Source organism: Danio rerio, chromosome 4 (genome assembly GCF_052040795.2).
Source record: "Danio rerio strain M-AB ecotype USA chromosome 4, GRCz13ab, whole genome shotgun sequence".
Classification (NCBI taxonomy): domain Eukaryota; kingdom Metazoa; phylum Chordata; class Actinopteri; order Cypriniformes; family Danionidae; genus Danio; species Danio rerio.
Window position 1 is genome coordinate 64,358,992 of NC_141024.2, and position 26,889 is coordinate 64,385,880.

Consider the following 26,889-nt stretch of genomic DNA (forward strand, 5'->3'; position numbering starts at 1 on the left):
TAATATATTTGTTTTTGTTTTATTATTAATTTAATTTGTATTTATTTACTTTTTTACGGTAAATACAACTGTCATTACTATACGCAATTTTTTTCCTATATTTGTGTCTGCCTATTATTGTAATTGTATAACTTCTTCCTTGTTTATGCATGTAATGCCTACTTGGTTTGCATATTTTTTGAACATTTAATAAAAATAAATAAATTAATAAAAACATAAAAATTAGATGTAGTATATAATCCCAAATCTTATTTTAAAAAAGTTGGTGGTATGGAGTTTCTTTTAAAGTGTGACTTTAAGATTCATAAACTCATATTAGGCTAAAAAAAAGTCTCCTCTTTCTCTTTTCTTCTGGAGAAAGTACTATTTGTTTTATTTCAGCTCGAATAAAAGCTGTTTTTTATTCTAAACTTTATACTTAAACCATTTTAAAGACAAAACCATTAGCCCCTTTAAGCTATTTTTTCCCCAATAGTCTACAGAACAAACCATCCTTATACAATAACTTGTCTAATTTAATGTCATCATGGCAAACATAAAATAAATCAGTTATTAGAGATTAGTTATTAAAACTATTATGTTTAAAAATGTGCCGAAAAAATCTCATCTCCATTATACAGAAAATTATTATTTTTTTTACTTGTTCAAACTACTTAATTAAAATGTGCTGAAATAACACAATTATTGAGATTTCATTGGGACAACTTAATGTTCAGTCGACATACATTTTTTAAAAGTGTTAAGTTAACTTAATTTGTGTTGTGACAACATGAAAGAATTGTGTGGAACCCTGCACAAATATGGTGATCGGTTCATAATAAGTTGAAGCACATTTTCAGATTTTACCGTATTTGGCTTAACCGTTCTTGGGTGGCTCGCCAATGTATAGATGACTAATGCATAAAATAAGTAAGCTGACCAAAGTTCTTAAAGGGAGAAGACTTTATTGAAGACAATGTTAACAATGTTAGTTGATGTTAACTTGTCCATCTTCAAGTAACTTAAACCAAAGTACAGTCTGTGAGACACTGATGAAACCCCCCTGGAGATTACCCAACTGCTTTGGATGGGTCACATCTCTTGAGTTCCTGTAGGTTATTTGGTTCACACCTTATCAGAAGCAGATACTTGTTGCATATGAAACAAGCCAATACAATATATCAACATATAGAGTTATTTTGCCTTCTTGCAGTCCGATAGCAACTCTCACAACCTGGTACTGGGCTGTGACCCCTGATCTACACTACAAAACAGCTGGCAAAATCTTCATCCCTCTTCAGTTGAGTTTAAATTTTCAGGTGTTCAAAGGGTTTCATTATCAGTAACTTGATATGCATTCAAGAGTTCACACTTGTTTGGCATGCTATACCGGGAGAGACCTAAGCTCATAAGATCCTAGCCGTAGGCTACCTCCCGTAAGCAGGACGAGAGGGGAGTGTGAGCTCAGGTAGATCTCGATGAACTCCCCAGACTTCTTTCTATTCTAATGACAGATATAGGGTCGGCTAAAGGGAGATATAAGGCTTACTAAGAGCTCGACTATGGTGCCAATTTAATGTTCAGTTTACTTAGGTTGTGTGTTTTTGGACTGTGGGAGAAAACCAGGGGAAATCCACGTGAGCACAGGGAGAATGAGCAAACTGCACAAAAATGTCAACTGGTTAGCAGGGACTTTAACCTGCGACATTCTTACTGTGAGGCAACAGTGCTAACCACTGGCTAATCATTGGCTGCCGTGTTGCCCAATCTATAAAGGAGGGGGAGTAAGGGTGGGAGACAAGACAAAGATAACTGAGTTAAGCTACGGTCACACTGGGCTTTTCCTCCCATAGACTTGCATTCATACGCATGTGAATGCGTCAGACCAAAAACACAGGGTCATGCGTCAAGTTTCGCAGGTTGCTGAAGTGCAAAGTTCATGCTTGGTGAACTCTGACCTGCGAAATCGCATCACTTGACTGTGTGAGACCAATCGAGAATCAAAACATGACCTCTCTGGACAGAAATTTAAACCATGGAGCAATTGCTCATTTTTTTATTTCTAAAAAATCTTGTTTGATCCCGCCCCTTTTAACAGCACCGTACGACAGAATTTCACAATCTCAAACTCAAGTGTGACCGCAGCTTTAAGAAACTCTTGTTATTCATAGTGAGTTAGGAATTATCTCATTGGTGAATCATGTTTTAGCTAAAGCTGGACCAGCCGTGGACAATCATAAGCATGTGATCCTCTCGAAAGTAGTTTATAAATAAACTACACTTGAATGAACAGCCAAACTACATGAAAAAGCTGCCGTTTTGAATATACCCGTGTTTGTGTGGACAAGGCCTCAATGTTGAGGACTCAGCTCTCCATTGTGAAGCTTCATGTGAGTGTTGAGGCTTCTTTTACTTTTAAAGCCCTTTCCACATTCACTGCATCTAAAACGATCCTCTCTTGAGTGAGTCTTCATGTGTTGCTTAATGGTGTCTTTGCGTGTGAGACTCTTTCCACACTGATCACATGTAAACACTATGGTTCCAGTGTGACCATTCATGTGGTTCTTGAGGCTAAATTTGGTTGTGAAGCTCTTTCCACACTGAGCACATGCAAACGGCTTCTCTCCAGTGTGAGTTCTCATGTGGTGATTGAGTGTGTTTTTATGTGGAAAACTTTTACCACACTCTGTGCATGTGTAAGGTTTCTCTCCAGTGTGAATCCTCATGTGGATGTAAAGGTCTTGTTTTTGACCAAAACTCTTTCCACACTGTTCGCAGGTGTAAGGTTTCTCTCTAGTGTGAACTCTCATGTGAGCAATCAGGTTCGGCTTTTTACTGAAACTCTTTCCACACTGCTTACAGCTGAAAGGCTTCTCTCCTGTGTGAGTTCTCATGTGCACTGCCAAGTTTCTTGCATGACGGAAGCTTTTTCCACACTGTTGGCATGTGCAAGACCTCTCTCCAGTGTGAATTCTCATGTGGATTTTAAAGTTTTGTTTTTGACTAAAACTCTTTCCACACTGTTCGCAGGTGTAAGGTTTCTCCCCTGTGTGAACCCTCATGTGAACATTAAGGTTTGACTTTTGACTGAAACTCTTTCCACACTGTTTACAGCTGAAAGGCTTCTCTCCAGTGTGAATTCTCATGTGTGCTGCAAAGTGTCCAGCATGATAAAAGCTTTTTCCACACTGTTGGCATGTGTACGACCTCTCTCTAGTGTGAATTCTCATGTGGGCTTTAAAGCCTTGTATTTGACCAAAACTCTTTCCACACTGTTCGCAGGTGTAAGGTTGCTCCCTAGTGTGAACTCTCATGTGAACATCAAGCTTTGGCTTTTGACTAAAACTCTTTCTACACTGTTTACAGCTGAAATTACACCCCAATTTGGATTTCCGAGGTCTTCCATTTAAGGAAGTCTTTTTAGTCAGTGTGGGTTTTTCATCAGTCATTATTTCTTGGGGTTTCTCAAACTGCTGTTTCTCATCTAATTCATTCTGTTGATGAGTCTGTTCTTTCATCAGATCTATAAAAAAAAAAAAAAAAAAAAGTTAGCTTTAATATGAAGGCTCAAAGCGACAAGCAAGAAATGGATGTTTTCACCCAAATATTAAAATGACCTAACCATTTACTCTCCGTCATGTGGTTTTAAACTTTCCTTTATTGTTGAACACAGTAAGCCAGTAGCATTTTTTTTTTAAATATCTTCTTTTGTGTTTAACATGATCAAGAAACTCATAAAGGTTTAAAACCACACGAGGGAGAGTAAATGGTGAGGCTATTTTCATTTCTGCATCAACTATCCCTTTAAAAGTTTCCTACAATTACCCATTTTTTACAAGATGTAAAATAAGTCTTTGGTGTTCCCAGAATGTGTCTGAGGTTTCAGCTCAAAATCAGATCATATACACTGTAGAATATTTAATTTTGGGGGTCAGAGGAAAACCAAGCTCTTTTTGTGCCTGTGGCTTTAAATGCAAATAACCAAACGCACTCGCTTTAGATTACTCGTGTTGTTTCCTCGATTGAGACAAATCCTGCATGTCCATAGCAAGTTTGCATAATTCACGCTTATATTTGCAAGTTTGCATTATTGTATAAAACTTATGCAAATTCTTAATGCCACATTTACTTTAAGCTGGAGTGATGAGGAGATGGCAAGATGACATGCTTTGCTACTTGTTTTTTATTTATTTGTACTTTTGTCTTTGTGTATGTCCTGAGGCTTAGCTGAAGACCTACTTGGTGACATTGTATATACCCGACAAGATGCAGAAATGCTATCTAAAAAGGTTACTTGCGGTTTGTCTAATCAGGGACAGTGACAACGTAAATATACAAAATAATATTGATAACCGAGGGTTTACGAATTTGAACTGTCTGTTAATGAACACCCAGGATTATTTTTTAAACCCATGTATAGCATGAGCAGTGTGAAAGGTGACTACAGATAACCCAGAATTTATCCAGGGTTAGAATGACCCAGGGTTAACAATTTGAAGTGTGAAAAGCCCTAAGAATACTCAGCATCAGCTCTCAGGATAAACAGAGTACAATGACAAACAGTGACAATTGTCAATCATGTCATGATGACCTGGGGCCTGTTTCAGTAAGGAGGTTCAAGTTGATTTACCGAGAGATTAAATACTCAAGAGTTTTCAATTTCAGAAAAACATTTGAGCTACAAAAGTCTTTCAGTCAAGAGCAGTGAGGGATTTTCTCCTTTTGTTGTTTGATTAATGCTAAAAACAGTCGGCAGCAGGAATATTGCCCGCTGTCACTTTAAGAATAGTGCGGCTTTGATATGGTTTTTCTTTCACTTGTCTTTAGATTCTCAACTTGTTGTTTATTACACAAATAAGGGTTAATATGAATATTCACTAAACACAGCACTCTGACCCAAATTGGCATGTATTTGACCATTAAAGCGCTCAGATTAAGATGGCGTTAAATGTGTGTTCTATATGATGGAATAATCGTTTATCTCGATTAATGGTTTTTCATAATAGTTAGAAGCCAAAATCGAAATTGAAACCAAATTTTCGATTAATTGCACAGCCCTATCAAGTGGTAGAGGCTGATATGACATTTAGAATGTAAGCAGGACTAAAAAATCTTTTTAGAACTAGTAATAATCCCATTAATCTAGTTACAATACATGTCCGTCAAAGGTTAGTGAATTTAAGGTAATTATTCATCAAGAAAGGACAAGCCATTCTGCAACGTGACTTTGTTCTTTGTGTAACTGAAATGTAGGCAATAGCTATGCTTCCATCCAAAACAGCGAATTAAATTTATGTGCAAAACTGGGATGTCACAAAAAAGATGTGCGAATAAAGCTGCGTTTCCATTCAGTGAATCAAAGAGAACAAAATAGTCTCTTCCTGATTAACAGGCCCCAAATATGAACAGTAAAAACAGAATTTCCTGCAGTAGAAGAAGCTACATGAATCTTTTCTTTATTTAATAAATGACTTTCACCTCAGAAAATAATGCTGGCACAAAATGAACACGTGTTGGCGTTTGAAGCAATGAGATGCAGAGAACAGACACTCTCGACACGCTCTGAAGGTCATTAATAATATAATAACATGAATACTGAAACGATTCAGGTGTTTTAGAGTGACCAAAACAACATTTCAGATGTTTATACAGCCTGCTGGTTTGTCTATTCACACACATTTTCATCATTATATGATCTCTTGTAACAAACCCTTTTAAACAAACCAATTTTTTATGCTCATAGCCTATCCAAAAAGCACATAAAAATAGGTGGCTGAAAATGTAAGGCTAAGTGAGAAATATCGCTTTATCTTTTAAAAAGGGGAGGAGACCGACAGAAAACTCAGAGACAGGCTCTCTTGCTCTGCAAACAAGTGTGTTCATGACTATACATACAAAGAAAAACAATAAAATAAGAAAATATGACTTTGCTACAACAAGCAGCATTAGGCATGGGCCAGTATAAGATTCTGACAGTATGATAACCTTGAATAAAAAATATCACAGTTTTATGGTACTGTGATTACTCCTCTAAAATATATTCTTTTAAATGTCTCGGTAAAAAAAAAAAGAAAAAACACTTTTTCCTCTTTGAACACAAAACATTTTCTTTTGAGAAACTTTTAAAGTATTTTGGAGCAGTAAACATGTCAGGCTAAATCATTCAATTGAATACTTGACTTCTGCTGTCTTCATTTGTTTTATAAACACAGATTTCTTTACAATTTAAAATGGCATCTTTGGAGATCTTTTCTGCTGGAGATACTGTTGTCCTGAAAATCTTAAAACAAAATGTAAAAAAAAAAAAAAAACTTACATATAGCAATGAACGGTACAGCAGAAAATATTGGCAGTTTTAAACCTCGACTTTTTTCAAACTGCGTTATACCTTGAAAACGGTTATCGTCCCATGCCTCAGCAGCATAACATTGTTTTTAGGATCTAAAAAAAATTCTTTAATAAAAGTCAAGAGCAAAAAGATTCAAATGGCGGCGCCTGCTGGTACGTGAAGAATATGGTCAATACTAGGGTTGGGCATCTAAGCTATAATGCCGATCCGATACGCATCTCGATACAAAGAATATGATCCGATATATTAGCGATACATTTGTGACATATTGCGATGCAACACGATACGATTTACACCCATATCACGATACAATGTGATAATTCAGCACTAACTTATTAGATCAAGTTTAAGAGATTATGTAAGAAAGGATGCTGTGCCATTGAATGAGTTTGATTATTTATTAACAAAGCAAAACCAAGACTTTTTTTACAAACTGGCTTTTCTCTCAGAGCCAGAGTGTCAGTTTACAGTAGAGGGCCATTTTAGAACCTATAGCACATATTATTTAAAGATTTTCAAGATAAACAGAATGTATAAGTGCGATATATATTATAAATGTATATATTTGCACTCTTTCAACATAAATGTTTACCATTGCACAACAAGAATTGTGATTTAACCTTTCAACTATGAAAACAAGTTTTACAAAGATATATTTTGCCACTGAATATTCAAAACTTAAGGTCGTGAACTAGCAGTGTTATGTCGCTTTGAAACATCACTATCACTGTAAACAACAGGGCTAATAAAAATATAAATAAATACAAATTAACAGGAGGTGTTTAAAACCTTCGTTCTCCGTGACACTAGGCTGAATATCTTTGCAGATGAACAATGCAATAGCATTCGTTATTGGTGTAGAGCGAGCAGAACTGTTGCGCATGGAGAAAACTTTCAATGCTTTTCTCACCACTTTTGGAGCTGGTAGCTACAGTTGAAGCAGAGCAGGAAGCCGGGGATGCAGGAACACTGGAAGATGCTTCCACAACAACAACGAGGCGCCGCTTCAAGTGAGATATCAGATTAGTTGTACTGCCCGTGTATTTTACAGATGCGCGGCACATTTTGCAAATTGCATCTGTCCTAAAAAGTCGTCCATCTTTTTTGCAAAATCCATAATGTTGCCATACTTTAGATTTAAAACTCAGTGGGGAATAAAATGTTTGTTTTGCTTCTCGCGCTTTCTGAGGGCGCTCCACTCGCTTCATCCGCACACCTGATACACTGAGTTGTAGTGTAAGTGTACACATCCGCAAATCCGTTGCTAAGGCATACTTTATGTAGGTCGATTAAATTATGCGCCAAAAACAGGTTGACAACACTTGCTAATAATAAAAAAAAATCATTCTATATTAAAAATATAAGCTGTATCTTGGAAAAACCGATGCATCTCGATTTGCTTCCAAAATTTCATTCATCCTCTGCTGCTCTACCGATGCACTCGCATGACCGAGTATCGATACATATCGGTTAATCTTCCCATCCCTAGTCAATACTGACGAACTTTACACTCAAATCTCTGCATATCATCAGCATGCTGTAATCCATTTCTTAATCAGCAAAAGTCTTTTTTAGACTAGTTTGTTGGCCAGTTGTAGTCAGCGAAATGTTTAACGGTATTGTTTCACAATAGTTTGTTCATTTAGTCTCACGTCGCCCTGCAGCAACATCATATAGTTTAGAATTCTGTACAATGTTTTATAATAATTATTTTATTGTCCATTTCATTCAGCATATTTAATATCGGGGGCATCCATGTTTTTTTTTATACTTTAAACCAGAGTTTCTGCAGGTTTCACCAAGTTAAATGTAAGACTTTTAAAGACATTTTTAATACCATTATGACAATTTTAGACTCATAAAGGGCAAAAGGCTAAGGGATTTTTCAAATAGCCCAGATGGAAAAGATTTTAATTTGCCCTATTTAAAAAATATATGATAATTTAATACATTTAATCATACAATAATATATTAATTAAAAATATATATTTTAGATATTTCTTAGCAAAAGATTTTAAATTGTGTGTAATAACAAGCAAGCTTTACTTGTATCCACACACTTTTTTCCTAAATAAACTTTCTTTAATAAAAATAATTAAAAATGAACAAATGTTTTAAAAGTTTTAAAAACTATAAAAAACTAAATCTACACAACAATCTGTCCTCGATGTCTTCAGCAGTAAATACATGGAGCACGTTTAAATAAATGTTATCGTAAGGAAAATTATTAAACCATTATGACAAATAGAGTTAAAATTACTTTTTTTAATGAAAAGTTGAAAGTTTTATTGAGATGGATTGTTGGTGATTGTGTGGGTTTTGGCCAGATTGGGTAGCAAAACATGAACAAAGGACAATGAAGACTTGTTTAAAAAGATTAAAGACCTAAAACACAATATTTCATTAAATGTAAGACTTTTTAAGGCCGAAAATTTTGATTTTGGAGTTTACGACATTTTAAGACCCCGCAGAAACCCTGTTTAAACACAATAGCCCTGGTAATTAGTTATTATAATAATGATGTAATTCTAACTCAGATACTATCTGTGAGAACTAGTAACATCTACTAGAAACAAGTTTAAACCCATAAAGATGTTGATGAAAAAAGTTAATTTGGATCAATGTGACATATGCAAATGGAAAGTACTAAGCCAACACTATCACCGTAATAGCAGATATCTTCTATGAGAATACTATAGGTCAAATATCTTTAGCTCAGTTTAAGTTTTTTTTTTTAATTAGTTGTTTTTATTTATTTTATAAAGGGCCAGTGCTCAAGGACGCTTTACAAACAGTAGGAGAACAAGAAAAGCAATAACCTTAAGAAGGTAGAGAAAATGGGAGACTAATAATATATAAAATAATGACAAAAGACACGAGAACAAGTAACAAGAGAGAAACTCATTCCTGTCTTTCAATAGTCATGTTTCCATCCACCTATTTTTATGCACTTAAAAAAACTGTTTATGGAAACACCATCACGCAAAAAAAAAAAACAACGTATGCGCATAACTGAGTAGGATAAACGTTTTATTCTATAAGAAAAGATGAAAAATCACGATGGAAAACACGATACAAACTCCAGTATGTGCATTAAAAAGGTCATGTGATTTTGTTATAAGAGATCATGTGATGATAAAAATGTGTATGAATGGACAAAACAGCCGGCTCAGTACATTATAAAACATCTGGGGCCTCATGTACAAAGACTTGCGTGGTAATCATACTAAAACATTGCGTACGCACAAAGCTGTAAATGTGTAAATGAAACACTGCATACGCTGAATCCCACGCATATTCTTTTGTACATCAGAATGAACGTGAAACTGAGCGCAACATGCACGAGCACAAAACCCCTCCCCTGCCTCCTCCCCCGTATGAATATGCTAATGACTCTACTTTGACAAAACCCAACGAAAAAGCAAAGGCAAAAGCAAGCAAAAAGAGAAACTTTGAACAGAATGTGAATTGGAGGTGCTGCTTTGGTGTTATTTGCAAGTTCATTCTCCGGAATTAACAACAAAAGAAAAAAATAGAGTGGGGAGAGTTTAGCTGATGCGGTTAACATAGTTGGGTCTGAACATCGCACTGTGGAGTTAAAAGATAAATAGTGTGATTTATAGGTGTAAAATGCTGCAGCACCCTTAACAGTTTTATTGGCGCAGCTCGTAAGGTGTAGTCAACATGTTTAGACACGTTCGAGCATGAACTCAGTTCGAATCCAGCGTCTAATGAACTCAGACACTTTGTAGAGAGGAATTTAACACAACTGCCTCTAGAAGTCGCCAATGGAAATAAAACAGACAAGAACAAAAAATGTGCGTACGCCAGCCAGAAAGCTGCCGTGGAGCTGCTCACATTCCCACGTTCAGTTCATCGTTAGTAAATCCAAACGTGAGCGATTGTGAGCGTGAAACCTGGCGTACGCAAAGTTAATACATGAGGCCCCTGAACTCTTGTTTTGGTCATTCTTATACGCCTTACAGTTTAAGTATTAGTGTTATTATATTATTCAAGACCTCCAGAATTAAGAGCATCTTAGCCTCGCGTCTGACACCTTTAAACGCCACTACGCGTTCACTGCGTTTCAGGATTACCCTCTGAGGCGCAAGTTATTTATTAGATAAAGAAAAGATTAGCCGGATTTCTACTGTCGGGCATGTGCAAGCCAGGGCTTTTATCGGGCAGGGCCGGGCCAATCGCAATGTCTTTAATATGGTGTAAAGATTATTATGCGTTATTGAAACATCAAGGAGGATGCAGCAAAGTCACTTATGAATGAAAACTTTATCATTTTATGCAACAGCGTTACATTTAAAAAAGAAAACATAAGGGCGATCATACGCAAAAAATACTCCAGCCTAAAGCCTAGTTCACACTACAGGATTTTAAACATCAGCAGATCGCTGTGCCGTTCACACTACATGACTAGACTTTGTGTCTTTTAATCTCTGTGGTGTTCACACTACATGACACTACGTGAATGATCCACAAGAGGGGGGTCACACACTACATGATCTGACAACATCTCATTCCCCATCAGCTCATTCAAACTACCAAACCACAGCCAATGAAATTTCGAGGGAGGAGTCGTCAGAAAAAGCTGAACACTATTGGCTGCTTGTGTGCTGATGACATCACTGACAGCGATTCAAGCTTTGGAGAAATCATTTAAAAACATCGTCAAATCAGCTGATTTATCAGTGGATTAATCACTCATCTGCAGGTTCCAGTGGATAGATAAACACAGAGTTTTTAATTTTTGTAATTTTATAACTATTTAAAATAAAACTAACAAATTTATAACATCCTGCCGTTTTTTAACTATCAGTGTATTTCTTTCTGACATTGTTTTTTTTTTTTTTTTAATTACAAAACAGTAAAGAACTGAGCATTTCTGCCTTAAAATACCATATTGGTCAAAATGACTGCATGCATGTCTGATACTTTTTACTGTGACTTTAAATATGTGTGCATTTTCTTGCCAAGCAACTTCCTGCTAACATAAACAAAACTTTCTGATGGCAAAAACATCAATTTACTTTAGATATCTTTAAAAACAGCATATTCTGTGCAGTGAAATAGCTCCTGTTTGAAAGTGAAAATGAAAGCCAAGACCTTTAAGTGTTTTAGTATCTTAACTACATATTTATAGGCTGTATTACCAAAAAACGGTTATATTTTTAGGGTAATGGTGTCAGTAAATATGATGCCAGACATTCAAAGCTTAATTTTAATATCTCAATAATAGCTTTGAATGTAAATATGTTGTGACAATATGGCGTTTTATATGAGAACCGTCAGAATGAGCAGTGTAGTAATTCTAATAGTTACAGAATTCTAGTTCCACTGTTAATATAGCTTACTCTCATGTCTGTGCTAACGCAGAATGAAGCGAGTGCATCGATGCCCATTCTGACCAATCACAGATGTTTCTGGTGAGCTCCTGAACAGACAGGCACGCGGCTCATGCTGATATGCTCTCTCATTGGCTGCAGCTCGTCACTACATCTGACCACGCATGGGGTTGAGTCGGCCGACTGCTCTGGAATATTTAGCATGCTGAATGTTGGATTTCCATCTGCGAGGTGTCGGCGACGCGTCAGCGAGCCTCGTTGATGCGTTGTTCAGTAGTTCACACATAAAGAGTGCCGAGCACCCGCAGATTTCTTCCCGATCACAGCCCGATCTGTCGGCGAGCTCGGTAATTTCCAAATCGGGCTCAAATCAGGCTTAAAATCCTCTAGTGTGAACTAGGCTTACAAGGTTCGATGCTTTCTATCCCTTATTTTTTTATTTGGTTATTTGTTTGGTGCATGTACTCGTGTGCGATCGGAAAACTAGTGTCTGCCTCTCCTTTCACTCCGCCCCGAAGCCCCAGCTGGCCCACTTTGGCCCAAGGTATTCGGCGGGCCGAAAAAGGCCGGCCGCTGGCCCCGAGAAAACCCCGCTTTGGCTCGATTAGGCCCTGGAAGTGACAGTGGAAACGTGACTGGCCTTGGCTCGCCCTGTCTCGCTCGCTTTAGACGCGATAGTGGAAACGCGGCTATTGATCCTGCTTCTCTTTTTGCAGCAAATTCCATTTTTACTGTTGATTTTTGGCACCAGTTAATCAGGAAGTGATGATTTTGTTCGCTTGACTCTTTGTCGTTGTATTTTGCACGGTCTGTATTTTGCACTGTTGTTGTATTTAAACTGTCTGTATTTTGTACTGTCTGGAGCCAGCACCTAAGCTTTTCACTCATCATAGCACACGTGCTGCTGCTGATGTGACAATAAAAGTGATTTGATTTGAATGCAAACGCAGCTTTTTTCGCATATCTTTTATGCTAAAATCCAGTTTTGTGCATAAAGTTCATTCCCATTTTTGGATAGAAACATAGTTCATGAGTGCTTATGTGCATTTAGGTGAACTAGGTAGCACATTCAAAGCTGCAAGAAGGATTTAATTTAATATTCTTATTATTAAAATATATCTGAATGAGGATTAAATGACTGAGTTGGTCTTTGAGAATGAAAACCAACCTGTTTGTTCCTGTGGATCTTCCTGTTTGACTGTGAATGTTTCTTCAATCTTCACATCTTCACTCTCCTCTTTAATAAACGCCATCTTTATAACAGTGTGGAGATCAGTCACTTGAGCAGGAGTTTTTCTCTGTGTTTGGACACTATCCTGTTTAAAATAAATAAAACTATGAACAGAAACAAAATTCAACACTTACTTCTTAACACTTACTTCAACAGTTTCTTTATATGAGAGTGATTAACAATAAGAAATCAGGTAAGTTTGAGCAAGAAACAATAGCAACAAACAAATGACCTGATTAAAACTAGTAACGTTACTCCATTTCTTATATAGCCATAAACTTAGAATGGACTGACAATATACTATTTAATAAATTACATTTTCAATAAAGAACTTATTACACACATCTCTGTAACTTTTTTTTTTTACTTTATTCTTTATGCATGTTCTTAATTGTTTTTGTTTGTTTTATTTAGCTTATTATCTGCTTACAATGCATAGCACTTTTTTTGCATATGACAAATTTCCTCTTGAGGACAAAAAGTTTATCCTATCTTTATTCAAACAATTGTACTAATTCACTCACAGTAATGAGGGCTATGTTGTATAAAGGGTAAAATAATATTGTCAACAGCAGGTACATAATTTAACACTGAATGAAAAAAACTGAAACTTTAATTAATCGCTTTATATAAGTGTAAACACTTTAAAACACAAGCTGCGTCCCAAATGGCACACTATACACTATGCACTCATGCACTATGTACTTATGCACTTACACACTCAACAGGATAGTACATGTATGTAGTGTCGTCCCAAATGGCACACTAATGTTTTTTTACTAAACGGAAATTCAAACCGTTTCCCTGATGACGTTTCACAGTTGCCAAATCAGTGAAATAAATGACCGAATTATCAAATAATACCTATCGTGAGTATTGCCGCATTCACCATCGGGAGGCAATATAATCACTCTAGTAGGAGAATTTTGCTCTCTCCATCCAAAATAAATAAAGTTATCCAACATGTGCGTCCGATAGCTCCGCCCCTTCCGCTACGTAAGCAAACCTGCGGTCGTTGAGTGTGTGAAGTGTCCATCATTACACACTTCATTTTAGCGACTGAATGAGTGCATCATCCGGGTAATTAAAGTGCACTTATTATTTTAAGAGTTTTCAGTGTGAACACACTACTTACACTATTTATACTACAAAATGGCGTAGAATAGTGCATAAGTATGCGATTTGGGACGCAGCTAAACCTTTCTCCTGTTGAATCAGAGCGCTGGAACGGCGCAGGCTTATGACGTCACACGTCACGCCAAAATAAAAGTATTTTTAAACCTTTTTTTGCCACTTACTGTTGCAGTCTTGACTTATTGATACATTTCTCCTTCGTTTCCACTTTCTCACAGACGCACATATATTCAGTATTTGGAGTTGATCAAAACCTTTACTCTAAACATTTTAAGACAGTTAAAAAAACTTTTTTTAATCCACTAAGACTAATTGTTTAAAGCAAAAATCTCAACATTCTAAAAGGTATGACAAATAATCTAATGAGTGTTTAGAGCTGAAACTTTACAGAAAAGGAGGTAAAATAGGTGTCCTTCATGTAAAAAGTATTCATTACTACTACACGTTTTAGTTCTTCTGACTAGTCATGACTTATATATAGTTTTTCTCTGCGTTTGGACACTTTATCCTGTTAAAAATTAACAAAGCAATAAAAATGTAAAATGAATAAAACAATAAACAGAAAGAAAATAACTTCTCTTCTTCTTATATGAGAGTAATTAACAAAAAGAAATCAGATAAGTCTGAGCAAGAAACTATAGCCACAAATTAGCTGATTAAAACTAGCACTCCATTTCTTATATAAATTGATGTAAACTTAGAATGGAATGACATTATACTGTTTAATAAATTAAAGCTTCAGTAAGACACTTATTACACACACGTTGGTAAATAGTCATCATTACTGTGAGTAAAATAGTACTTCGTTGAATGTGTCTGTAAAGTTTCAGCTCAAAACACCCATCAGATTATTTGTTATACATTTTAGAATGCTGGGATTTTTTGCTTAGTCTAGTTGGATTATATATTATATATATATTATAGAAGTTAAACAAAATTGTGTTAATGTAGATTTAACTCGAGGAGCACAGTGAATATTCATTCTCCGTTGCTTTTAAAAGGTGTTAGTCTGTTAGATAAGAAATGAAACAATAGCTTTGTGTGTCAAATTTTTCATTTAAAAGGAAAATTTATTTTAGAGAAAAGTATTACTGGAGGTCTTTGGTTGAGGATATAGACTAGAACCTGGCTTTTACCTGGGAAATATTGCATTTCCAACGAGGCAAAAGAAATACACTTTAAAATTGTACAGAAAATCTACCCTGTAAAATTCTAGTATTTCCAAATTTTTTGACATCGACAGCTCCTGTTCATTCTGCAAACAAGCAGAGGAGACACTTGTACATATGTTTTTTGATTGTCCAATATGTAAGCAATTTTGGTCACTCCTAAATTTTCATATATCTACTTTTGCCAATGCTGTGAATTGCTTTAATCTAAAAGACATTATTTTTATTATAATAACCCAAAAGCTAAATCCCTGGAACACATCATACATTTTTTTTTTTAAATCTTATATGGCAAATTTTTCATTCACAAACAGAAATTCACAAATAATTACTCATCGTTTGCTCATTTTAGAATAGAATTTAACACTCTCCTAACATCACTTCATCTTATTAACAATAAAAAAATTTTCCTGAATGATTCCTGAAATATTATGCAGATGTATTTAAAAAAGATTCTCGATTTTAGTTCCTTTCCTTATGGTGATTTGTTTAAGTGTCATTGTAATTTCATTAATTTGTTTATTTTTTTTGTTTCATTTAGTAATTTTATTATTATTATTAATACTTTAATTATATTAATATTTTTTCCCTTTCTGTCTAATAGTATTATTTGTATTTGTATGTGATTTTAGAAATTTTTTCTTATGACAAAATTAAAGGGAATCAACTGGAGAAAGGTTTGTTTAAAAGCTTTTACACAGATATAAAGCGTTTGATTAAAGTTTCAGGTTTTTCATCCAATACTAAATGATGTTCCTGCTGTTGACAATATTATTTTAACCCTTTATACAACGTAATACTATTTTACTCAAAGTAAAGAGGACTATGGAACAACGTTAGTGTATTAAGAGTCTTAATGAAGGTTTTTTTTTTAAATAAAATAATTTCACTTCAATCTAAGTATACATCACTATATATAAAAAATGCAGTACTAATTTTAATCAGCTCAGTTGTGGCTATTGTTTCTTGCTCGGACTTACTGGATTTATTTTTGTTAATTACTCTTATATAAATAAACTGTTGGAAGAGGAAGTTATTTTGTTTCTGTTTAAAGTTTTATTTATTTTAAACAGGACATTTTTATTGTTTTGTTAATTTTTAACAGGATAAAAAGTCAAAACGCAGAGAAAAACTATAAATATCAAGTCATGACTAAAAGTAACTTAAGTGCCAAAAAAAAAAAAAAGGTTAAAAAGGCTTTTATTTTGGCGTGGATTGTGACGTCATAAGCCTGCGCCGCTCCCGCGCTGCGATTCAACTGGAGAAAGGTTTGTTTTAAAGCGTTTACACTTATATAAAGCGATTGATTAAAGTTAGTTTTTTTATTCAGTGCTAAATTATGTACCTGCTGTTGACAATATTATTTTAACCCTTTATACAACGTAGTACTATTTCACTCACAGTAATGAGGTCTATTGTTTGAATAAAGATAGGATAAACTTTTTGTCCCCGAGAGGAAATTTGTCTTGGGCAAAAAAAAAAATGCTACACGTTGCTGTAAGCAGACAATAAAGTAAATAAAACAAACAACAATTAAGAACATACTTAAATAAAGTTACAGAGATGTAACAGTGTGTAATAAGTGTTTTAATGAAGGTTTACTTTATTAAATAGTATAATGTCATTCCATTCTAAGTATACATCACTATAAGAAATGGAGTACTAGTTTTAATCAGGTTATTTGTGGCTTTTGTTTCTTGCTCTGACTTACCCGATTTCTTTTTGTTAATTTCTTTCATACAAAGAGACTGTTGAAGCAAGTGTTGAATAGAAGTTACTTTATTTCTGTTCATTGTTTTATTTATTTTAAACGGAACATTTTTATTGTTTTGTTCATTTTAAGCAGGATAAAGTGTCCAAACACAGAGAAAAATTCTGCTGAAGCGACTGATCTCCACACTGATGGCGTTTATTAAAGAGGAGAGTGTAGATGTGAAGATTGAAGAAACATTCACAGTCAAACTGGAAGATCTGCAGGAACAAACAGGTTGGTTTTCATTCTCAAAGACCAACTCAGTCATTTAATCCTCATTCAGATATATTTTAATAATAAGAATACTAAATTAATCCATCTTGCAGCCCTGAGTGTGCTGCCTAGTTCTCCTAAATGCACATAAGCACTCATTGAAAGACAGGAATGAGTTTCATTTGTTACTTGTTCTCATTTATTTTGTCATTCTTTTATGAATTATTAGTCTCCCATTTTCATGATCGTGGGCCAAAAATATCGTTATCGTGATGATAATACGATTAATCTCGCAATCTATATACCCTTTCATTATGTTCTTGGCTGTTTTTGACCCATTGACTTCTATTATAACCACATTTAACCGTTGAGCCATGACACCAAATAATCATGCATTCTAGATTGTTGCTGTTTTCTCTGTTGGGAAGAGGTCAAATGTGTCATTTTTACTGTTGATCATCAGTTGGCTGCATTCACCCTTTAGATAGGCCTGTTCAAAAAAAAGTTTCTGTCTTATATATGGAGTTCAGTGGAGTAAAACAGCAGATTTTAGTGTGAGTGCATAAATACACTTTGTAGGGGGACCAACAGTTTTAACCCAAAAATTACCCGTCTATCAGATGAAGAAGAGCAGGAGTCAGAGATTCAATTAAAAGAAAGTTTACTGTAGACAGTTTGCAGTTTCTTCAGCAGAGGCCAGTTTCAACACTCAACAAGTTTGTAGACCGATTTACATACAATCTCAGAACAACAACAATTAGATGTCTAGAATTCCCTCTGTTCTCTCTGTGCAAACTGTTTTAAGAAATGCGTCAGTAAAGTGCACTGAAACTTCACAAAAACTAAACACACAGGGAATATTTGAACCTATCAGTTTACAATATACTGATGCCTGTTCTTCTATGCTTTATTGGTGAAAATGGTCAGAAACGTTGGACCATTATTGCCTTTTTAGCATAAGCAGAGGGGAGAAACTAGCCATACAGTAATGTTTGAATTGTGGAGCGGGCTAAATCTTAAGGAACATGTATTTTTTAGTAAGTGTACTTTTTCTTTTTTTGCTTTCATTCTTGCCATAATAAAAATATGTATTTGTAGGGCAGCCCATGTTCTGCTGTCATTAATATTTTAAGAAATTATAATGGCTAGAACTGTCCGAGATATGAACAGAAGCAAGTGATGCACCAAAGTTTGATTAAAAAAAAATCTTGAATGGTCATAAAAATCCTTATATCATTAAAATAATTTATATAAACAAAAAATCTATTTAGTTTAAAAACATTAAATGATATTTATGAAATTACGTAGTTTCGGAAACTTTCTACTTCTCTGTGTATCCGTCTGACTTTACAGTGGGTTTCTTTTGACCGCCCCCTGTCATTTTAAAGAATATCACAATGGCGAACGTGGCGAGTAAGGCCTCGTCCATTTCGTGGGGAGGAGCGTGCAGTCAGCGGTGGTGCTTGATGCGGTACCAGGCTAGAGTATTCACCTTATTCTTTGCCAACAAGCGAGCGCAGCCATTTGAATCTTTTTGGCACGAGACTTCCGGTCTTTCACTTACATTCATTTTTAGACATTAAAAACTGCTATTTTCGCTGTTTGATGTTGCAAACTGATATTTCCTTATTATATTATTCTACTTGGTCTGTATAGTCATGCAAACATTTGCTTGTTGAGCAAGTAGTTTGACTATTTTCTGCCGTTTATTATTCCTAGTCATTTCTACCTTAGGCGACTGAATGGGAAGTTCTAAAACAATCGCGAAAACAGGCGCACTTACGCATTTTAGAATAAGGTCAATAAATCCAGCTTCTCTCTCTTTCTCTCTCTCTCACACACACACACACACACACACACACACACACACACACACTATACTCCATAAGGCAGAAACTTTTTTGCACTGAAACTGATAATCAATTTTAAAAATCACAAATCTCTTCCCAACAGGGAAATGTAATGGTGATGTGGGAATGGTGATCCCCCCCCCCCCCCCCCCCCAAAAAAAAATACAATAAACAAATATTAAACAAATATGTTTGTCACTTGTTTTTAAGCAGTTAATCTTGGGCGCCAGACAGAATATCTGTCAAAATACATTTCAAACAAAATATACCACGGCTAGCTCTCACCACCAGTTACAAATAATAAAAAATAAATAAATAAATAAAATAACAAACAATGAGAACCAGAAAAAACTCAGATAATTGCTGTAATTGTCTAAATAAAGTTTGTATTAGTCAATAATAATAATAAAAAATACTTTTCACACACAAACAGTATCTACAACAAAACAAACAATATAACAATGAAACGCAGAACCCTCAGCACTTATAACTCAAATGAAAGAAAAAAATGCAAATAATTTCAGGCCAGCAGATTCGTCACATCTGAAAACGGGGAAAATAATAATGATAACAATAGTACGGGGAGAAAACAAAACAAGAGAAACAAAATGAGCATTTGGGCAAAGAAAACAAAAACTTTTGCTTCTTACCCACGGAGCGGAGGGGTCAAGGGACATGAGTGGGGAATGGCGAATGTGGATGTGAAGGTTGAGGGTGTTGTTGAACCCAGCCGGTGAGTTGGCAGCTGACTCCATGCCAGCGAGAAAGATAAATCGGTGAGTTGATTTTGTTCAGGACACACTGCACTGAAGTCTTTTGTGCAGTGGCGTAGCGCAAAATGCGGAGGCCCCCCTGCAGGGATCGCTGACGGGGCCCCCTGATGAAGTTTGGGGGGGGGGATGGATGCGTCATACGTCAATTTGCATATCACTGACGTAATAACGTTCTACTGTTTCTGTTTGTTTAACAGCCTATGGTTAATAAAGGGGTATTTATAATTGCACTACACTTTATAAAAGCATGTTTATTTAACTAAATGTATTGCTGTTTGAATACAGTATGTCATTATATATGTGTAGTGTATGTGCAGTAATCTCTCATATGTAATAAACAAGTTTAGAAACTGTCACTAAAATATCTGTGATTGTGAACAAGAAAAGAATAAACGGTCCAATTAAATTGTTAAAATAAAGGAGAAGTAGATCGGATTGACTGTACAAGGGAAATACCTTCACACTGCCTGTGCTAAACCATTTGTCGTCGGTACGCAGAGGGGTGATCTGCTCTCGGGCTGCAGGTGGGAGAGGCTGCTGTACGAGGACTGACTAGGCTGCCTGTCAGTGCTGTGAGGCGGGGGAGGGGTCGGCGGCATCACACGCAGCTCGTTGAGAAGAGTAGGGACGCTACAGTATGGACAAATGACAATCTACAAAAAAAACTCCAATAACACACAAAAAAGTCGATAGATTTGTCGCTAGGGGGGTCTGAAAAATCGCTAAATCTAATGACAAAGTCGCTAAGTTGGCAACATTGGCGGCAAGCAATCAGAATGAAGTAGTCCACCACTTGAGAGGTGTTCAGAGAACACAGACCTGTGAACTTTGGTTCCGACCAAGAGTTTGATTATTGCGGTTGCCGAATTATCAATTATTAAAAATCGCGACGATGCGGGGCCCCCTAATCACGCGGGGCCCCCCCGCGGTGCGTGCCCTGCGGGCCCGTCCGCTACGCCACTGCTTTAGTGACGCACACATTCAACGACGTCACGTGCACTTCAGTAACAAGACAGCGGTCTTTGATCTGTTGCTTCAATACATACTTCCGCTTTTTGTTTCTCACAGCCAGTCGTTAAGTTTACACTGCTCATCTCGACCCGACTTCTCTACTCGTTTCCCCACACTGCAACAGTTCAGTCAACTTCTCTTTCTTCTACACACCACATAATGCTGTCCTCTTCAACTCTCCTCCTCCTCCTTTATTCTCTCACCCATTTCCTTTTTGCCGTCACAAAGAACACCAACAATCATAAATTCATGAATATGTGCTGTCATGGCTTTGCAATAAAAATGTTCTTATAATAGAGGTCAATGGAGAAAAAACAGCCATGAATATAATGAAAAGGGAGTAAATTTGCCCAGAGTGTATTGAGGTTTTTAAAAAAAAATTTTAAAGCATTTTCCCATTGATGGGGACTTCATTGTGTCTTGATGAATTTATTACTCTCATTTATATGCTTATTTGAGTGATTTCCATGTTGTTGTTGTTGTTATTATTATTTATTGTATTTTATTTGCACTATAAAAATTTTTATAATAGAGGCCAATGGAGCATTTTTCCAGAATATGTCAAAATAAGATGTCCCCAAATATCAGTCCATTTGCTGAAACACTGAGAACGTTTGGGCCAAATTAAGCCTCAAAATCACCCCAAAATGGATGAAAATGACCCAACAGCACACAAGTTGAAAGGTGCACATTCCAGCCTTTATGCAGATGCTGTACAGGTATGTCTCATATCTGTGAGGCAAATATTCAGCTGTTACCCCAGCACTTTTTTTGATACATTTCGTAGAAATCTTTGTTTTATCAATATGACCAAAATTACTTTTATGAAAAACTCTGAAAACTGGACTGACACTGTTTAAATTTACTATAACTTCTATGTTAAGCAGCTTTGACACAATTTACATTGTAAAAGCACTAGATAAATAAAGATGAATTGAATTGAATCTGCTTAAATGTGTACACGTTAATGGACCAAACAAAATATGATCTGATTTATTTTACATTTAATGTGGATCAAAATTACAGTGTGTATAGCCAATGTTTCCAGTGTCTTTTCACTTTTCAGCTTTTGATGAGAGTTTTTAAGACTTAATGAAAACTAATGTTTTATTTATTTCAGACCTAATTGAAGAGAATGAGGAGAATAAAGAGGAGGAACATCATGTCAAAATTGAGGAAAAAACTCATTTACAGACTGATGGTGTTTTAAAAAGGAGAGACAAGAATCGTTTCACCTGCACTCAGTGTGGAAAGAGTTTGGCAAGCAAAAGCAAACGTAAGATTCACATGATGATCCACACTGGAGAGAAACCATTCACATGCACTCAGTGTGCGAAGAGTTTCAACCAATCATCTCACCTTATTCAACACATGAGGATCCACACTGGAGAGAAACCATATGCATGCACTCAGTGTGGGAAGAGTTTTAATTGCTCAACAAACCTTAATCAACACATAAGGATCCACACTGGAGAGAAACCATTCACATGCACTCAGTGCGGGAAGAGTTTCATCCAATCATCAAACCTTAATCTACACATGAGGATCCACACTGGAGAGAAACCATTCACATGCACTCAGTGTGGTAAGAGTTTCAGCCAATCATCACACCTTAATCTACACATGAGGATCCACACTGGAGAGAAACCATTCACATGCACCATTTGTGGGAAAAGTATTAACTGCTCATCACACCGTAATCACCACATGAGGATCCACACTGGAGCTAAACCATTCACATGCACTCAGTGTGGAAAGAGTTTCAGCAAATCATCATCCCTTAATAAACACGTTGAAGGAACTCATAGGCATATTGCAGTGGTCAACACGAGTTGAATCTGAAATCCTGGGCATCTGCAAATTGTCTCTGTCATTAAACTGGCTTAAGGGCTTAAACCATCAGGATAACAAAGCACCAATACTTTGGCCGCAGATGTTACAGGTACCCTTCAGCAAAATTAGCAAATGATTTAAACTAAACAAAGGGGCTTTACAGGATTTTCAGCAGGAACCACCTCACAAGAGTTTTAAATGACTCCTCTACATGGTCATGTGCTTTGGGCACATCCTGTCAGATGCACAATTTCATAGAGACAAAGAGATCTCTAGAAACATTAATGCATACAAATGAAAGACAATCTCTTAAAATGTTAGAATGTTTTAACCCTTAAAGCAGATTAAATTGATCTGCGTGTGTCTGAAATGTATGATATCTGGTCTTGAATGAAAGCTAGTGACATTTGCAATCTGTTGGTGTAAATTAAAAACTAGTAGTACAAACAGTATTCATCTTGTAACATTTGATGTAAGATAATTTTAATCTTGCAAGAGTTTTACCATGTAAAATTTACATGCAGTGTGTTAATGATTGACACTTTCTACGTCGGCACAGGGTGTGGCCCCGCCCTTCATGGCAACTGCTCATTGGCAGACAGTGCCATAGGGATGGATCAGACCAGGTCACTTAAAAACACCCTTCAACAAAGAAACTTTGCTTTGAAACCGCACGAACTTCCGCAAACCGACTTTCATCAGTCCGTCACCTCAGTAACCCAGAACTACCCACCCATGAGCGAGAGAATTCCAAGGACGTCACAGAAGCCACCAGCCAATCAGGAGCATTGTGTTTACCCAAGGCCAACTGGTGAGGGAGATTCATCTTCAGCAAAGGTGCAAGTAACAAACAAACGTTGTCTTGTAAACAGTTAAAGATAAGCCATATCTCTGCTTTTGTGGTTTCTCAGGTGTGATTCTAAGATCTTGTTAGAAGTTTGTAACGAACAAACGTTACATGCTTTGTGTTACAAGGTGGTGTTACAAGTTTTAGAATGAATTTGGGATGGTAGTCAACTCTTTACATCCTCTGAACTGCCTCTGTGTGCGAGTTTGTTTGTTGTTTGCTTATTACGTAGTTAGTTTCATGTATCGTAGTGTAGCTCAATAAATCTTTGTTCTCATTTTGTAAGAATTGTGTTCTTGTTTATGTGTTTCTAAGTCATTGCCTTGAGCTGTAGATCTTGTTACCTTGCTAAAAGTTAACCCAATAGTGTGTTATGTTATTACCGTTGGCCACATAAATAATCTTAACAAGATTGGTAAGATACAATGACTTCAATTTGCAAGACAAATGGTAGATAAAGTGTGAATCTTTTAATCTGATTCAGTCTGACTCAATTGAGTCAAATCAATGATACAAATCTTTAAGATCCGGTACATTAAAATGAGCTAATAAACCCTGATCGATCTTAAAATGTAGGTTGATCCCCTACAACATGATGAGCCGTACTGTAGAGAAACCATTCACTTGCACTTAAGCCACGGTCACACTGGACTTTTCTCCCCATAGATTTCCATTCATGCGCACGTGAATGCGCCAGACCGGAAATGCAAGTTCGTGCATCAAGTTTTGCAGTTCACTGCATTGTAAAGTTCAAGCTTGGTGAACTCTGACCTGCGAAATCACATCACTTGACAGTGTGAGACCAATCGAATATCAAAACATGACTTCTCTGGACAGAAATGTAAAATATGGACCAACCGCTCTCCTTTTTAATGTCTAAAAATCTTATTTAATCCCGCCCCTTTTTTGCAGTGCCGTACAACAGAATTTTTCATGCTCAATGCTCTAATGTGACCGCAGCTTCGGTGTGGAAAGTTTCAGCAACTCCTCAGACCTTAATAAATGTATGAAGACCCACACTGGAGAGAAACAATTGACATGCACTCAGTGTGGGAAGAGTTTCAACGAATCAGCAGAAGAGTTTCAACGAATCAGCAAAACTTAATGACCACATGAAGATCCACACTGGTGTGTAAGAGTATGTGTGCTTGAGTGTGTGAAGACTTTTATTACAGCTCCAAAATTTAAACTGCACCAGACGATTCACACTGGAGAGACCGTATAAGTGTTCACAATGTGACAAGAGGTTTAATCACTTAACAAATCTGAAAACACACACTGGAGAGAAACCGTACAGATCTGATCAATGTCTACAGAGTTTCGCTCATTCGATGCAGCTTAACAAAAAACAACAAACAAAAACTCCTCCAGCCAGAACCCCGCTCTACTCAAAACTTCACCCGATGCCTTGCCTGCATTCCAGCCTGAATCCCCGCAAGACGCCGGCACATCAGTTTTTCCTACTTCTACTTCAACTGCCCCACACAACACAAGCCACAACTCCGACTAAACTCAAGACGCCAGCGATCCAAGCCACCACAATGAAGCCAAACTCTCACTGATCTCCGAGCGGTCCACATTCAGTAACGTGCATGCTTTAAAGGGAAGTCTGGAGAGACCAGCGTGAATAGAATACTATACTATATAGTACAACAAAATCAGTATGCTAGCCGAGTAGTATGTCCGAATTCGAAAATCAGTATGCGAGAAGTACCCGGATGACTTACTACTTCTGGCTAGATTCCGGAGTGCGCATCCCATGCATGTGTTACGGGTCCCGGCCGCGGAACTCGTAGGCAGATTAAAGTGCCTGAATTATCAGGAGAAACAAAATCACAAGAAAACTTCAGTGTCTTTCCTCGGGAGCAGCTTAGTAGCATCTGTTTATTAACAGTCATAGTATAGCAAACATATCCTCACAAATCATGTTTCATTTTATCAAACACACAGTTTTGTTCTCTTTTTTTACAACAATGAAGTCTTCAAATACTTATACACTCTGTACTCTCATCAACACATATAAATATTATACCATTTGTATATTTATCAGTAGCACACAGATTACACTTTAAATCCTTTGTCAATCATCTATTTCATTTTTCTTTCTTTGTAAATACCTCTGTATATAACCATTTACCATAAGACTACTAAACTCACTGAACAATCATGCGTCTGTTATTTGTATCATTTAAATTGTAACAGTTACACTTGACACCAATTACCAATGTTACTCTCTACTCTCATAAACTTTATACATTAACAAATATACCACTAATATATACAAATAATAAGTCACTTTCTGTTTAATTATCACATACTGAGTATAATACATATCATTTACTGGGAAGTCAGTTATAAACTCAGCCCAACTGTCATTTTACTGGTACTTTCATCTGAATCACTCCTTTCAATTAACAACTGTAAATATGCTATTCACTTTAAAAAAAACACATAGGAAATGTGTACTCACATGTTTTTACATGAATTATAATAAACATATTGACTTTTTTTATGAAACATACCTGAATTATCAGGAGAAACAAAATCACAAGAAAACTTCAGTGTCTTTCCTCAGGAGCAGCTTAGTAGCATCTGAAGTAAACACAACAAGTATCGCCATGGTAACCCACAGCGCATGCTTTCTCAACTGTTGCTGTTATTTTGTTTCAAACCCAGTCATTAGTAGTGATAATAAATTACTTTTACAGTATATATATAAATAAATAGATACATTAATGACAAAACAAACATTACTACTGTAGATACACAATGGTGTATCACACACTCCCCAACAAAGAAAAGATGGCTCCTGCCAGTATAATCTCTCATCATAACACCTTTTATCCTTAATCTTTTAGTACCCTATTGTCATAGGAGCTATCCAAAATGGAAATGTGACTTGTGGCGTAAGAAAGGAAAATGCTGTACTAATGCAAGGTGTAAGGTAAGGTGTAGTTTGGTAGGATGGTAACCCCCAATGTGGTGTCTGATTCATCTCATAAGTCTCTAAAGTGTTTACTGTTGGGTATGACTGAATTTCTGGCTGACCTAGCATTTCATAAGTTAGTCTAGATGTGGGTCTTCTGTCACGTGTGGATCTTCGGACTTGGCTTGTTTGGTCAGTTTCCTCTGAACTCAAGGTAGGTATTTTAAAAGCGTCTTGCTTAGGTGTATCATCTTTGTATATCTGACTACATTCTTCTTCAACTTGTTCCTCTTCTTTTTCAGATTGTCCTGTCAATGTCTCTGTCCATGTCATTTGTCTTTCACAGGTAAGTTCATTTTCATTAGGAAGATTACAGGTAAGCCTTTCATTTTTTATAGGTTGTTCTCGAATCTCTGTCCGTTTTCTTAATCTTTCTTTTTCAGGTCGTTCACAAGATTGTTGTC

General features: G+C 36.3%; 2 protein-coding genes across 5 annotated transcripts; one reads left to right on the forward strand and one right to left on the reverse strand.

The window, feature by feature from the left end:
• Positions 1-924: 924 nt before the first annotated feature.
• On the reverse strand, positions 925-14,168 carry LOC100537584 (uncharacterized). 3 transcript variants are annotated; one of them, XM_088650235.1, is made up of 4 exons: positions 14,116-14,168; positions 13,441-13,572; positions 12,854-13,001; positions 925-3,502 (listed from the first exon to the last, which is right to left on the reverse strand). In XM_088650235.1, the coding sequence occupies exons 2-4, from the start codon at positions 13,495-13,497 to the stop codon at positions 2,331-2,333; spliced, it is 1,377 nt and encodes a 458-aa protein (XP_088506361.1). In that variant the 5' UTR covers positions 13,498-13,572; positions 14,116-14,168; the 3' UTR covers positions 925-2,330. The 3 variants fall into 3 exon arrangements, with proteins under 3 accessions (XP_088506361.1, XP_087106208.1, XP_087106207.1); XM_087250082.1 differs by lacking the exon at positions 13,441-13,572; XM_087250081.1 differs by having other exon boundaries at positions 13,441-14,168.
• Positions 14,169-16,436: 2,268 nt separating this feature from the next.
• Positions 16,437-23,781, forward strand: LOC137491048 (uncharacterized). 2 transcript variants are annotated; one of them, XM_087250556.1, is made up of 3 exons: positions 16,437-16,487; positions 17,063-17,206; positions 21,940-23,781. In XM_087250556.1, exons 2-3 carry the CDS (start codon positions 17,122-17,124, stop codon positions 22,653-22,655), a joined length of 801 nt encoding a protein of 266 aa, XP_087106682.1. In that variant the 5' UTR covers positions 16,437-16,487; positions 17,063-17,121; the 3' UTR covers positions 22,656-23,781. The 2 variants fall into 2 exon arrangements, with proteins under 2 accessions (XP_087106682.1, XP_087106684.1); XM_087250558.1 differs by having other exon boundaries at positions 17,066-17,206.
• Positions 23,782-26,889: the final 3,108 nt, after the last annotated feature.

What these genes read in the sequence shown, in the direction of transcription:
- LOC137491048 (XM_087250556.1), top strand. Translation starts at nt 17,122, where the DNA reads ATGGCGTTTATTAAAGAGGAGAGTGTAGATGTGAAGATTGAAGAAACA. An exon ending in AGATCTGCAGGAACAAACAG is followed by an intron (nt 17,207 to 21,939) that starts GTTGGTTTTCAT and finishes TATTTATTTCAG; the next exon opens with ACCTAATTGAAGAGAATGAG.
- LOC100537584 (XM_088650235.1), bottom strand. Translation starts at nt 13,497, where the DNA reads ATGTACCTGCTGTTGACAATATTATTTTACCCTTTATACAACATAGCC. An exon ending in ACAACATAGCCCTCATTACT is followed by an intron (nt 13,002 to 13,440) that starts GTGAGTGAATTA and finishes TATTTTAAACAG; the next exon opens with GATAGTGTCCAAACACAGAG. An exon ending in AGATCCACAGGAACAAACAG is followed by an intron (nt 3,503 to 12,853) that starts GTTGGTTTTCAT and finishes TTTTTTTTATAG; the next exon opens with ATCTGATGAAAGAACAGACT.